Source organism: Rhinolophus sinicus, linkage group LG07 (genome assembly GCF_036562045.2).
Source record: "Rhinolophus sinicus isolate RSC01 linkage group LG07, ASM3656204v1, whole genome shotgun sequence".
NCBI lineage: Eukaryota > Metazoa > Chordata > Mammalia > Chiroptera > Rhinolophidae > Rhinolophus > Rhinolophus sinicus.
The window spans coordinates 75,414,004-75,428,247 of NC_133757.1; the positions used below are offsets into that span (position 1 = coordinate 75,414,004).

At 33.0% G+C, this 14,244-nt stretch overlaps 1 protein-coding gene across 5 annotated transcripts in view; it reads right to left on the reverse strand.

The window, feature by feature from the left end:
* Nucleotides 1-14,244, reverse strand: part of FSTL5 (follistatin like 5) — a 631,388-nt gene that overhangs the window by 46,773 nt on the left and 570,371 nt on the right. For all 5 annotated transcript variants that reach the window (XM_074337776.1, XM_074337777.1, XM_074337780.1 and 2 more), the window contains 2 exons: nt 12,698-12,805; nt 7,170-7,294 (listed from right to left, as the gene is read on the reverse strand). In XM_074337776.1, coding sequence (XP_074193877.1) covers nt 7,170-7,294; nt 12,698-12,805 — 233 coding nt within the window. The remainder of the gene's footprint in view (nt 1-7,169; nt 7,295-12,697; nt 12,806-14,244) is intronic.

Below are 14,244 nucleotides of genomic sequence, written 5' to 3' on the forward strand. Positions count from 1 at the left end.
TCTTTCTTTCAAGCAATAGAAGCACTTCAAAGTAGATTTCTAGAAAAATATAACCTAAAGATATAAGAGGAGAAGTTTGAAATTCTAAGCAATATGATCAAATGGTGGTGTTGGGGGTGATTCCAAGAGTAGACAAACTTTTCAAAAACATCTCAAATAGCATCACCTATCTTGTTATCTTTCCTTTCTACTTATAGGACTAGTCCTGGAGTTCTATGTAAATCAGAAGTAATTCCTTTCTTGTATTTACTGTAAGTGTCCTCTGTGCCAAATGACAGAAGCATGCTTGAATTAGATGGGATTAAATTTGTCTCTACTGGCATTCTAATTTGAGAGATGACAAGAGATGGAAGAGACTTGATTTGCAGATGTTACAAGGGTCAGGCTGTAAATACATCTTTGTTCATCAAGTGGCACCTGTTTAAAATTGTATCAAAGGTATTAGTCAACACGTCTTTAAATAATTTCTACTTATAGCCCTAAAGAGCCCAAATGTTAGCTGTGCCCTTGAAATTTCGGTGATAATATCTTGTTGTTAACCTCTTGCTTACCCTCTGACTATTTTTATTCATGACAAGTCAAAACTCTAAGAAAGATTTTTGCCAATTTTTGCATTTGTTACACCTTATACTTTCTGGCTTTCTTGATATCTTGCACTAAGCTTTATCAAATCCCTCTGTTCTGAACCACATTGCCCACCCCCCATGTAGTTCTCACTTTTATCTCTGACTAACCAAAAATAAATAATTCTTTGGAAGAATTATGTAAGACTTTTCAAGGGAAGTATTGTGGAAATGTTAGTTACGTCACTCATTACTTGGATATCTGTCATCTCATTAGTTTCTCCTCTTATTTTCTCAATTCTCCTCACCCCTCTAATCTTTACACAGAACTTGAAAAAATATTATAACATGATAAACTACTGCCAAATCAACTGTTTCTCATTTCTTGTATGCAAATTCTAGTAGCACCTACAGAGAAAGTTGTAATCTTTACACATATTACAGTAAGAAATTGACATTTACATTTTTCTCTCTTCAAAATGGTACCAACAATATAACACAATCAGTTATGTTAAGTGTGTATTCCTTATGAGATTTAATTGCTTTGAAATTTAACACAACCATTATAAAACAACCATTTTTCTGAAAAAAAAAAAAAAAAAAAAAAGGATGTTTGAATTAATTTTTAATTTCTGGCCAACTGAAAAAATGACAAAAAAAGGCATTAAAACCCAATCATTAGCCACATCATAAAAAATGTAAGAGTAGTAGAATTATAATGTTATTCACATATATCTATTTACATGTGATATTAAAATAGCTTAGTTTTTTGGATGCAAATTGAGTATAATAATTAAACATTTTGCTATACATTTGTCAAGCACTTTTGATTTAAAAAGATAATGAACTATCATTTTAATTTTTATAACAGTGAATAGACATAATTGGTTCTATTGAGAATTATATATGGATGTTCATGTTTAAGTCTCTTTTAATATTACCTATATGAATATTTTTGTATATACAAGAAAAAATCCAAATTGAAATTCTTCAATGAGAAATTTATATTTCTCATGTCATTACAAAACACTCCTTTTGCACAGCATAAGCTCTTCAACTTTAGAATTATGTTTCATGATTTATGAATTACTTGCTGAAGTTTAAGGATTTAAAGAAAATTCTCTATTGACTGCAAGTCTGAAAAATGAATGTCTAGTTCATGTACATTGCCAGTTAACCGAAGTGTGCGATGAATTACTAATATGGAAAACATATAATTAATTAAATATTCAATGGAGCCATTTCTCTGAAAATTAATGAAACATAGGATACAAATTATTTTATTTTTGCTTAAAAACAAAAAAGGCATATAATTATAGAGTGATTTAAATCAACATATTTCATTAAGCATCAGAAAACCATCTGTGTTATTATTTAAATTACAAGCAATTTAAATTTTCCCTAAATAATTAGGGGAGAGGGGATTAACTATCTTACACTCAGGTGCATTAAAAAGATCTACTATAAAGTTTTATTAACCTTTAAAAATAAACTTTTAGTCAATAAGTATTTATGCAGTCCCATTCAGAAATTCAGCAAGTAGGTGGAACTACTGGGAAGGCAGGAGTATGACACGGCCTCTTTTCATCTGCCAGGAAGTTCAATTAAACTAATCTGTATTCACAATTGGGGATAACATGTGCATGTCTTAAAGAATGGTTGCTACCATAAATAAAGCTGTAATGAACATGGAGTATATATGTCTTTACGAATAAATGTTTTTAGATTTTTTGGGGCATATACCCAGGAGAAGGATTGCTGGGTCATATGTTAATTCTATTCTTAAGTTTTTGAGGAACCTCCACACTGCCTTCCATAGCAGCTGCACCAGTCTGCATTCCCATCAACAGTGTATGAGCAAGCGTTCCTTTTTCTCGAAAGCCTCTCCAGCACGTTATCATTTGTCTTATTGATGGTAGCCATTTTAACTGGTGTGAGGTGATATCTCATTGTGGTTTTTATTTGCATTTCTCTGATGATTAGTGATATTGAGCATCTTTTTATATGTCTATTGGCCATCTGTGTATCCTCTTTGGAGACATGTCTATTCAGGTCTTCTGCCCATTTTTTAATTGGATTGTTTCTTTTGTTGTTGTTGAGTTGTATGAGTTTCTTATACATTTTGGATATTAGCCCCTATCTGGGGGCATTGTTTGCAAATATCTTCTCCCATTCCATTGGTTGCCTCTGTGTTTCATCGAAGGTTTCTTTTGCTGTGCAGAAGTTTTAGTTTGATATAGTCCCATTCATCTATTTTTGCTATTACTTTCCTTGCTTTTGAGGTCAAATTCATAAAATCATCTTTGAACCCAAGGTTCCTAAGTTCAGTACCTATGTTTTCTTATATGCAGTTTATTGTTTCAGGTCTTATGTATAAGTCTTTGATCCATTTTGAGTTAATTTTGGTACATAGACAGATAGCAGTCTACTTTCATTCTTTTGCATGTGGCTTTCCAATTTTCCCAGCACCATTTACTGAAGAGGCTTTCTTTTCTCCATTGTGTATTTTTGGCTCTTTGGTCGAAAATTATCTGTAGCTTTATTTATGGTGGCCAAGACATGGAAACAACCAAAGTGTCCTAAAATAGATGTTTGGATAAAGAAGCTGTGGTATACACAACGGAATACTACTCTGTCATAAGAAAAGATAAAATACTGCCATTTGCGACAACATGGATGGACCTCGAGATTATCATGCTAAGCGAATAAGTCACAAAAAAATTTGAGAACCATATGACTTCACTGATATGTGGGATATAAAACTGAAAGCAACAAAGGAACAAGACAAACACATAAAGAAACAAAAACTCATGGACACAATAGTTTAGTGATTACCAGAGGGTAAGGGGGGAGGGTGTTGGTAGATGAGGGTAAAAGGGGTCAAATATATGGTGATGGAAGGAGAACTGACTCTGGGTGGTGAACACACAATGTGATATATAGGTGATGTAATACAGAATTGTACACCTGAAACCCATGTAACTTTACTAACAATTGCCACCCCAATAAATTTAATTTAAAAACAGAAAAGGAAAAAAACACAAGAGTGGATCCATGGTGGTCTGGAGTTTTTCTGTGTTATATTCTGGACCAGCACTCCTATTCAAAAAAGAGGATGACAGGGGCACAAATTAGGCCCAATAACCAGACCTCAACAGTTTTAAAAACCATTTTAACGTAGATCAAATGTAATGTGGAATTGTGTATTTGGTTTATCCCCAACCCAGGGCTCAGGTAATCTGGTTTATACGGAGAAGGAAAGTATAAATAAAACTAAAGAGGATACTTTTACTAATAAGCTCTTTTGCTATACAATAAGATATGAATCATTACATATAGTCTAGGCTGTGGCTCAGGGAATGGGATGGAATTCAGCTGAGGAGCTGAATGAATAGATAGTCCCAGGCAGGCCCTCCTTCTCTAATATTTTAAAAATGGAAATTAGTTTCTTGAAATTTAAATTTCTGAGGTCATTCTGAAAGGACCTAAATTAGACTCTCAAGGTTTTTTTAAGTGCTGAGAATTTCAAACTGTCTTGAAGCATGAACAACTTCCTAAATTTTGTGAAGATTGATTAGGTTTTTTTAAACTACCAGTTTATCTTTTAATATAGGTTTATAAAGTAATCTTGGTACTCTTACATTTCTCAAGTCTTGATTTATTTTACGAACTAGATTCAATAAGCCTGAGAATTATAGACATGGGGTGGGGGGAGGGAAAGGAAAAGAAATAAAACAGGGAAAATAGAGACTTATAGTAAAATTGTAACTAATTTCAGGAGACCCAAGTAGACACATGAGTAGTCTAGACAACAACTATTATGGGCAACTTAATATTCAAACATTATTTTATTCCAATCCTTAGGAAGAATTGAAGCAAACTGGCTAAGTTCTTAATGAGCTATGGTGAATGCTGTTGCTGGGATATTCAGGCTAACATCTGTCTGACAGAAAATGTAAGTTTTTATTACCACTATTCACTGCTTCCACACAATTCATGGGTTCCTGATGCAGTGCTTGTGTATGTCGGATATTGTGTTTGATGTTGAGAAATGCAGTACGATATACAAGAAATACAGTTCTTTTCTCACTCCTATACAGCCTGGTTTAGGAAACAGTATAGCACTTTCTTCCTTCTTTATTTCTATTCCTATGAGAAACATGAATTAAGTGCCTACAGGTTTTTAGACAATACGGATATAAAATCCTGACACTTGTCCAAGAGCTTTTCAGACATTGGAGATAAATAATTTGAAACGAGGGTACAGCAATCCGAGACAGAGGTAGATTGATGTGAAGAGGGGTCAGAGGAAGAAAACTAATATTAATTAAACACATATTATGTTTCAGACCTTCTGTCTGGCATACAAATATATACCAAGCTTAACAGTCAGAAAAGAGTCTCAAATTCTGAAAAATGCAATCATAAAAAGATTAGTCTCAGCAACACATATTTGAACACATTGCAAAATGTGGTTAGAAAAATATGGTACATGCAATTGGTAGGAGAAAAGATCATACCTATCCCTCAGATTTTTCTAATGTGGAATAAATCCTCATATATTGAAAATACTTTACATATTTAATACTTTATTTTTGTAAGTGCAGTAAGTGCATGCTGATTTTTACACTCTTCACATTACTAATAGGAGTAATTACTTTGAAGCATAATAGGAAATTTGATGATCAGTTCATTAAAATGGGATCTAGATGCAGGTAGGATTGCTAAAATTTAATTTAGTATTCTTACAAGTATTGGCAAAACACTCATGCATTTCATTATCCATCCCTAAGAGTAATAGACAGTTAAAAAATATACTCAAGCATGATTTTCAGTGTTTCTCATAATATATAGAAATAACTAAAATAAAATTTTGCCTAATATATGTTCACATTATGTGGATGTTCTAATTATTATTAGCTCCAACTCCAATTACTTAATAATCATTTTGACCCTAAAGAGATGTGTTCTGAAAGTATGTCAATTATACAGACAAACACAGAAATACACATAGCACTACTGCCCTGCCCATGGTAACTATTTTATCATAATTATAAAATTTACTTGTCGTAGGATAAAAGAAATACCCAAAACTATACACTGTTAACCCTATTGGTGTCATAACAATGAGAATCTTGCCTTAAATAATCATATTAATAGTGTATTTTTTTTTAAAAGCAAAATTAATAACAGTGTATTAAATACAGTAATAGGGAATAGGAGAATGGGATAAATAACAGCAAGTGTTACATACTAAATTATGGATTAGTAGTAATTTATCAACAATGTGAAAACAGAAAAGGAACATTATTTATCATAATACTCAATCCCAATTAAATAAAATGTTATCTCCATCAAATAAGTATAAAAACATTGTATATCTTTTTAGGTAACATTTCAAATAGCACCATTTCCAGTTCATAGGCTGTTTTCTGTAGTCTCTGAACTATTACAGCGCTTGTAGTCAGATCTAAAAATTATTATTTGATGCAAATAATATACTTTCAGATATGTTGCATTTTTATTAAGTTCTACTTATTTTCCATAAAAACTTCTAATAATTATGACAAGAAATTATGGTTTTTAATCATTTTATTGCTGAACACATCATAAGCATTCTGAAAATAATGCTGAATTGCTTGAGATAGTATAAAAGTCTTTGAAAACATACACTTGGCTGCACAAAAAACAGTTTATAGTATACAATGTCTTTGTGAGCCACAATTCTGATTCATCAATCCCTTTTTATTTTTGCAAGTTGAATTTTGCACTCTTTCAGAATTCTTAAAACTCCATTTAGATGAAATAATTTTCAATTTAATACAAGAGAAACAGATATACAAAAATATCAAATAATGGCTCATATAACATCTGGAGAAGCTCCCCCTCATCAAAATTCACTTGAGAAACAGAACAAATATTAGTTTGGTTCAGACTCAATAACACTGTTAAGCCACACTTATAAATTTTTTAAAAATAAATTACCAAGAACATAATACTAAAAATTGTGATATATCCAAAGTCTCTCCCCTTTAAGCATTGAAACTGCTGTGAAACTTTGCAGTGATGTCATTAAAAAGTATTACCTTTTCACCTCTTGTAAATATACAGATAGAACACGCCAACATGTTTTCTCAAACAAAGACCTCAAACATTTTATTTCAACTTACTATACTTACTAATACAATTTTATAATAATTTCTAAGTGGGTGAAAATGATTCAAGAATATTATTAGAATATATTGAATAGATTTCTATGAGAGTGGCTCTTTCATTATGCCAAGTTCAAATGTGTGCATTTGGCAAAAGCCTAATAAGAAGCTCCTTGGAAGGATTGGCAAAAATATTAACTGTAAAATTGACTAAAAATATGCAACTGTATCTGTATAAATTCACTTCTGCAATAGGCTTAACAAATATATCACAGGAAATTTATTGCTAATGTTGATAAGTAAACATTCTTCAGGCAGATGAGAAAAAGCTAAATCATGTGCCCTTCTGTGGGTAGTTTTTGTATTAATTGAAATTTTTAATGATTTCCCACGGGTTTCTGCCAAAATTAGAGAGAAATCTAAAAGCTGATCGATCACTCATTTTAGCACTTACCTCATGTGGGTGATGAGGAGTGTTGTAGTGGGAATGAAAAAGTCATCCACTCGGTCAAATTGCTTTCCCACCGGCTGGGTGTGGATCGTGTGGTGTGGCACGTTTGCACTGGCCAGGGTTATTACCTACACAGAACACACCGTGTTTAGACCTCAGCAATGCATTCCCTTACTAGGATCAGCTTTCATTCTATTTAGAGTTGAAATAAATCTCTGATAGTTATTGGCACAGCCTCTTTCTTGCCATCCTCAAAATTAGTATATTAATAAGCAAACTGGAATTCTATCACTGCTTATTTTCAATGTAGAAACTTCTGTTTCTATGAAGAAAAAAATACAAAAAGATGTATTTTGAATAATTTCTGCTTAATATATAAACACACATATAAACAACTTCTGTATTATAAAACTTTTAACTTTGCTATAATAAGAAAAGATAAAAGCAAGCATACCTATGTAAATGAGATATTAGCTTTCTTTTTTTTTTTAAACACCTTTATTGCAGTGTAATTAATATACAGAAACTAAAACAAAAACAAATTGCTCCTCTTATAGACCAGAGCAGGAAACATAGCACTGAAAACTTCAAAGTAAATCATATGAAATATTTTAGATTTCAGATATTCTAGAATAGATAAAATAGTTTAAAATGTATTCCTCCTATAAATTGAATATGATGGATTTAAGTAAGTATTTTTTCTTTTTTTTTTGAGAGTTTTAATGAGTTTATATGAGCCAAATTGATGACAATTGCTGGGAAGCAAAATCTCAACAGGTTAAGAAAACGCTCCCCAGATTTAAGTAAGTTTTAAGCTGAGGTTTTTTTCCAACTCTTCATCAGTAATTGGCTTTTAAAACTTTTATAGTCCATTAAAGAAAAGATAACTGCATTTAAACTCTTTTATTCCTTACATCATATTATGTACCATTCTAGCAGTTCTTTCAGATTTTTCATACCATCATGTTATTTTTTCCTATTGTCAGTGCTGCACACCATTGTTGTTAAGCATTTTAAAGCTCTTTCCTGTACCTGCCTTTTTTTAAAGTTTATTTATTTTTTTAATTATCTTTAATTTTTATTTACAAATGGAATACCATTACCACACTAATATCATTTATTGTCCTTGACCAAATTTAGGATATATTAAAATTCCCTTGTTACAGATATATAGGCAATACACTCCAGATTCAGTATTAAAAATTAATTGTGTCCCTGCCTTTTTAATCCTTCGTACATGTGACCCCCAAATTAAAGTTCCTAAACTACTGACTAAGTCAAATAGACTTTCCTCCTTCAAAACAATCTCTTCCTTTGGTTTTCATGATAGAAGTGAATAACATTTTTACTTTTAATTTTTTGGTGTGATTTTTTTTCTGAAAGTTTCATTTTTTTTCTTCATTCAAATGAATATATTTTCATTGAGTTTTATGAAAATTGCCACGTTCAGTGAAAATAGATTATTATAAGTCAGGATAAACTCAGTTATGTTACAGTTAAAACAAAACAAAACAAAACAAAAAACAGGAAATACACCTTAAAGTCTTGGTGGCTTAGAAAATAAAGATTTCCTTTCACACATGTTACTTTGCCTGAGGGATTTGGCAGGATAGCTACTGTTTTCCCTCAGTGTTCAGTAGTCCCCACTGAAGGAGGAGCCGACTATCTTGAATGCTTCCATTCACAACAGATCTTATTTGCCAGAACTAATCATATGGATCCACTTAACTAAAAGGAGCTCAGCATGTGCCCAGAGGAAGAGAAAACCAAAGCATGTGGTAAAAACCTTAAAGACACTATATCTGTTTTATTAATGAACATCAGTGAGAAAGTTGGCACTGGATTTTAGCCATTCATAATAATGTCTACCAGACTTTAATAAAGATCAACAGAGTAAGAGAGAAGGAATTTTCAGATTGTATACACCCTAAAAACACATGTACATGTATTTGAAATGAACAATAATACTTAGACTGACAGCAGTGATAATGTTTACCAAGAGCATGTTATGTGCCAACGTGTTCTAAATAGATCACAGGCAACACAAAATTTAATATTCAAACTACAATATCATGTTCAAATTGCATCCTCACCTTCTTGATACAAAAGATGTCATGCCACTAACGGCATATTAACTGAGCATCTCGTCTGTGCTTGGCATAGTCCTAGGTTGTAAAAAACACAATGTCACTTCCCTAGGTCCCCTTTGTCTAGAGTTTGCTCCCGGATGGTTCTGGATCCTTCTCAGTGCTGGAATTAAGCAGGAAGTGATGGATTGCCAGGTTCAGGACTGAGCAGACTAATTGTAAGGACACACAGATTGATCCATGCACCTTAATCAATACGCCCAATCTTTCAACAGACGTGCCTCCTTCCTAATGGCATCCTGCTACTGCTCTCTCTACATGTGATTCCTTCCACAAACCCAGAGCCACCACCTCCCACTGTCACCACATCTGGCTGGGGCCTATTTCCTGACCAATAGCAAAATGTAAGGACGTTTTTCCAAGTTGTTTCCTGGAGATATTTTCTTCTGTAAATGTTGTGCATTTGAAAATATATTACGTACAAGTTGTAAAACTGTGAAGATGACAGACTCATGATTTTTAGAACAGCATTTCTTAAATTTTCATCAGGTATGTTGTCTTTCAAAAGGAAAAAAAAACAACTATGATAAATCTTTGAGAATTCATTTGAGGACACTATTTCGAAAAAAAAAATCACCGTCGTACATTTCTAAAATTACAGTTCATGGATTTTTATTAATTAATTGCAAATATATAGAAAATGATATATTTTGCTTTCATAAATGGCAAAGATGTATAGATTTAATTATAATCAAAATGAAAACACAAAGGAGTCTAAGTAGGACTCTCAGACCCTTGATAAAATGCTTTTGTACCTTCAAGGGTCAGTGGGTACCATTATAAGATATACTGCACTAGGATAAAAAAGTTACTTCCAAGCCTTCACAACCTAGCACCCATCTCTCTTTCTGGTCTAACTTTTCAACATTATGTCACAGAGATACTCTAGATCTATGTTTTTCATTGGGGGAATTTAATTTCTCCAAAGGAAAATCTGTTCCCCTTTTCAAACAAATCTTAAATCCCATATTCTTTGGGAATGTTTCCTAATAATCCTGTTGGGAGACAATTATCCATGAATATTTTGACATTTCTGCAGAGTCAGTCTTTCTGAGCAAAGAGCACTGGCTAACTTAGTTAAAGGATGATAACATAGTAAATATGCCTTGGAAGCTGGAGACGGTGTTTTGCTCATGAGAGGTTTAGAGACTGAATGCCTTGGAGCCAATTATTGACATTCCAGGGTACTGACCTGCCCCTCCTGTCCCAGGACAACATTTGCACTCATTGCAGAGTAGTAATCTCTCGCTCTCACAGGAAAAGATGGGGTGATGCGCCAGCGGTGTAAAAAAACTTAGGGACACTTCATTTCAGGGTCCTTCTCGTGTAGTGCAACTGTGCTGCCCACACAGGGTAATACTATCTCTCACCCATCACCCTGTGGGAACTGGGGCTGGAGGATACTCACTAACATACACCATGAGTAAGAAATGGTCTGTCCTCTGATCCACAAACCGTGTGTTTCCTGGCTGGTTATCAATCTATCTATCTATCTATCTATCTATCTATCTATCTATCTATCTATCATCTATCTATCTACCTACCTATCATATACATGGATATGTGCATATGCACACACATAAATACACACATTATATAAGTAAATCTTGTATGTACTATTTTAAGAGTAATTCTCAATTCTGATATTTTATGTTGTATCTTCAGGTGTGACACTTACCTTTCACTCCCATCCAGCAAATATTTTTAAAATTTAATACATCTTATCAGCATACTTTTTATTAGACATTCAGAGACAAAGGATTCAGTTTTAGATGGCTAGATAATGTGTGGGAAGTTACTTAACACTTCTACAAAGACTTCCTCCCCGCCTTCTGTATGATATTAAAGGAGTTTGCCTAAACTTTTTTTTCCCAAAAATCATATGCATTGATCTGTTTCATTTATCTTGTCAAGATTATATTTACGTACAAAATATCGAAGAACTAGAGCCTATTTCCATAGGTAGTAGATCATTCTAACAACTGTCCACAATGAAGATTGTGCTCTTTCCATCAAGAGATTGGCTCTGTTACTCCATTCTCTTGAATCTAGGCAGGGAATGGAACTTGCTTTCATGAATGGGCTGTCGTGGAAGTTACTTTATGTGAATCCTGGAGCCTAGATCTTAATTGGCCTTGCAACTTCCATTATCTTGTAACCTGGAACCACCATGCTGTAAAGATGCCAGAGGATGAGCAGGCACATGCAGGAGACACAAGGCACCCAACTAAGCACAACTACTACAGGACACATGTCGTAGTGAGCCATTTTAGAACTTCCAGCTCCAGTCATCAATTGACCACAGCCCCATGGGTGCTCCCTGCTTACGCCTGCGGAAGAACTACCCAGAATGACAAGTCACAGAATTTGTGAGTGACAAGTCATCTTTTCATGTTATTTAAGACATCAAGTTTTGGGGTGATTTGATCTCCAGCAATATGTACCTGAAATACTGTATCATATTTTATAAGTTTTACATGACACATAATATCTAGTGAAATGTAAAATGAACCATCATTCTGATCATTACTTTAAAAGATTTCATTTCAATAGACTTGTCCTTTGTAAGTTAAATATTGCAATACTGAAAATATTTCAAAAACATTAAAAGTTTTGGTAGTGAGAACTGATTACAAATAACATTGTATTAAATGGATTTATTGAAAACTGGCCAAAGGTTAACGATTTAGGACTTTATAAGAAGGGACATATTCAAGGTAATGATAAAATCACAAGGCAATTTGAAAAATAGATAAAACACATTTCCAGGGCCAGACATTCCTTCCTATTCCCTCTGTTTCCTCTTAAACTTATAATTACTAAAATCAAAAGTCTGTGCCAAAGAATCATTGTCAAATAGTATATATTTTTTTCTGTATATGTCAAGTTCTCAAATTAACAACTTTAAGACATAAGCAAGTTCCACAAAAATTACACTACATATTTCCCAATTAGAAATGAGTCTGTGCTCAAATAACAAAACAATATCTGGTAAAAAACGAAGATCTGCTTTGTGACTTTGTCTAACTCTTCTGGTCTCTGTCTCACAATTCCCACCCTCCAGACCCATTTTGAAAGAGCAGGGGCTCTGTTGAAAGCTAAATTTTAACTTTTTTTTTTCTTCTAACGGCATTGGCTTTGTAATCAGGGGTTATTCTTTTGGCGTATAAATCTAACTTTTGATAAATATGACCTACAATATTTTCCAATCCAAAAAGTACTGAATATGGACTTATCTTTTTCCTTTTTCTGTGTATATCTAAATGTGATTAAAGTACAGTCTTCAGATGGAAGAATATCATTGTTAAGTGGTTATAAATATCTAATGAGATACATAAAGGTTTAAAGATCATTACTTTTTCAGATATACTGAAATGCACTTACCTGTAGTGTCGGAGAAGTCTTTTCCATGGTACCCCAGCTTAGTACCCAGACCTGATCATGTGATTTGTCGTAGTGCAATTTAACTGGGACCGGGTCTGTGTTTACTGTCTGTAATAAACAGGAGTTAAAATTTTTTTCAGACTGAAATATTAGTTTAAAAGTAGGCCAGAAATTATGGAATAACCCAAGAATTTAGATGTCAGATTAAAAAATATGTTTCCAATTATCTAAGTTTCTAAATTCTTATTTTATTAATTCAGAAAAATGATACTTTACTCAAACACGTTTTTGCACCATTTTATAAAGTCTTATGTTCAGTCATTACCTATGCAAATTGTGTCTCATGGAGAAGCTATTTAGAAACTCAAGGTATAAATGATTAACATGTGCATTTCAATCAATTGTTGAATTCAGGTGACAATTGTTTATACTAGTAGATTTTTCCATCCCAAAGCTGGTTATGGGATTTGACCATCTATAATAATAAAACACCAATGATTTGATACCTGTAGGTGGTTGTAACTGTAGTAACAGATTACCTAATTTAGTTTCCTAATGAGAAATCTAAAACCATAGAAATAAGAATAAGCACAATTTTTGTACCATATATATATATATATATACGGTAAATGTGTTTTTCTGCTGATATTTATAATACTTAACATTTATTTAAAATAAAACAAATTGCTTTCAGGCAGTAATTTCACTCACCTTAATTTAAGCTATTTATTTTCCAAGCTAACACCTTTTTAAAATAATTTCCTGTAGTAGTTGCATATAAAATTTTATAACATAAAACAAATCGTATTCAATAAAACAGCCTTTATTCAATTTTCAACGCATTTCTTCTCCATCGGTTTAGCTAAAGGTGAACTACAGTTGCGGTTGAACATATGGGGATTCATATTTTAACTAACATTTTGGCAATTTAATTTTACAAAATATTTATTTTCTAAGTCATGCCCTGCATTTTATATCTATTTAGAATACTCAGTATTCTTGGATTACTGAAGTAATTATTATCTGAAAAAAACTATTTCCACATTACTGTGTCAGTGTCCTCATCCCTTTCTTCCTGGCTAACAGAACCACAATATTGTTTTAGTATCAAATAAGCAGCCATGTTCTCAGGGAAGGTAGCCCACTTAGCCATCACTTGGCCAAGCACCAGAGATCTGAGCCAGTGTCTATTCCATTCCCCTGTGACAAGTATTAAGTTTCCCAGCCTCTCTAGGCCTAAGGGTGGTCAAATGGCATACTTGATACATGATGAAGGTTAATATGATGATTTCTGAGAATGCTTTTGCATTTCATTTATCCCTCCTAGTTGGTAGTTTCACTCCTGATGATAGTGTGTGAATATGTTTCCCTTCTATTTATGCCTCATGGATAAGAAACATCCTTTTGTTTGATTGTTTCTTCTTTTGGAATATGGAAAGAAACTCTCGGGGCTCCAATATATTCAGTATCATTGCATAAGCAATACGATCCTAGTGGAGAATCATTGAGAGGCTGTATACACCATGCTCATAGGCATGTATTCTGAA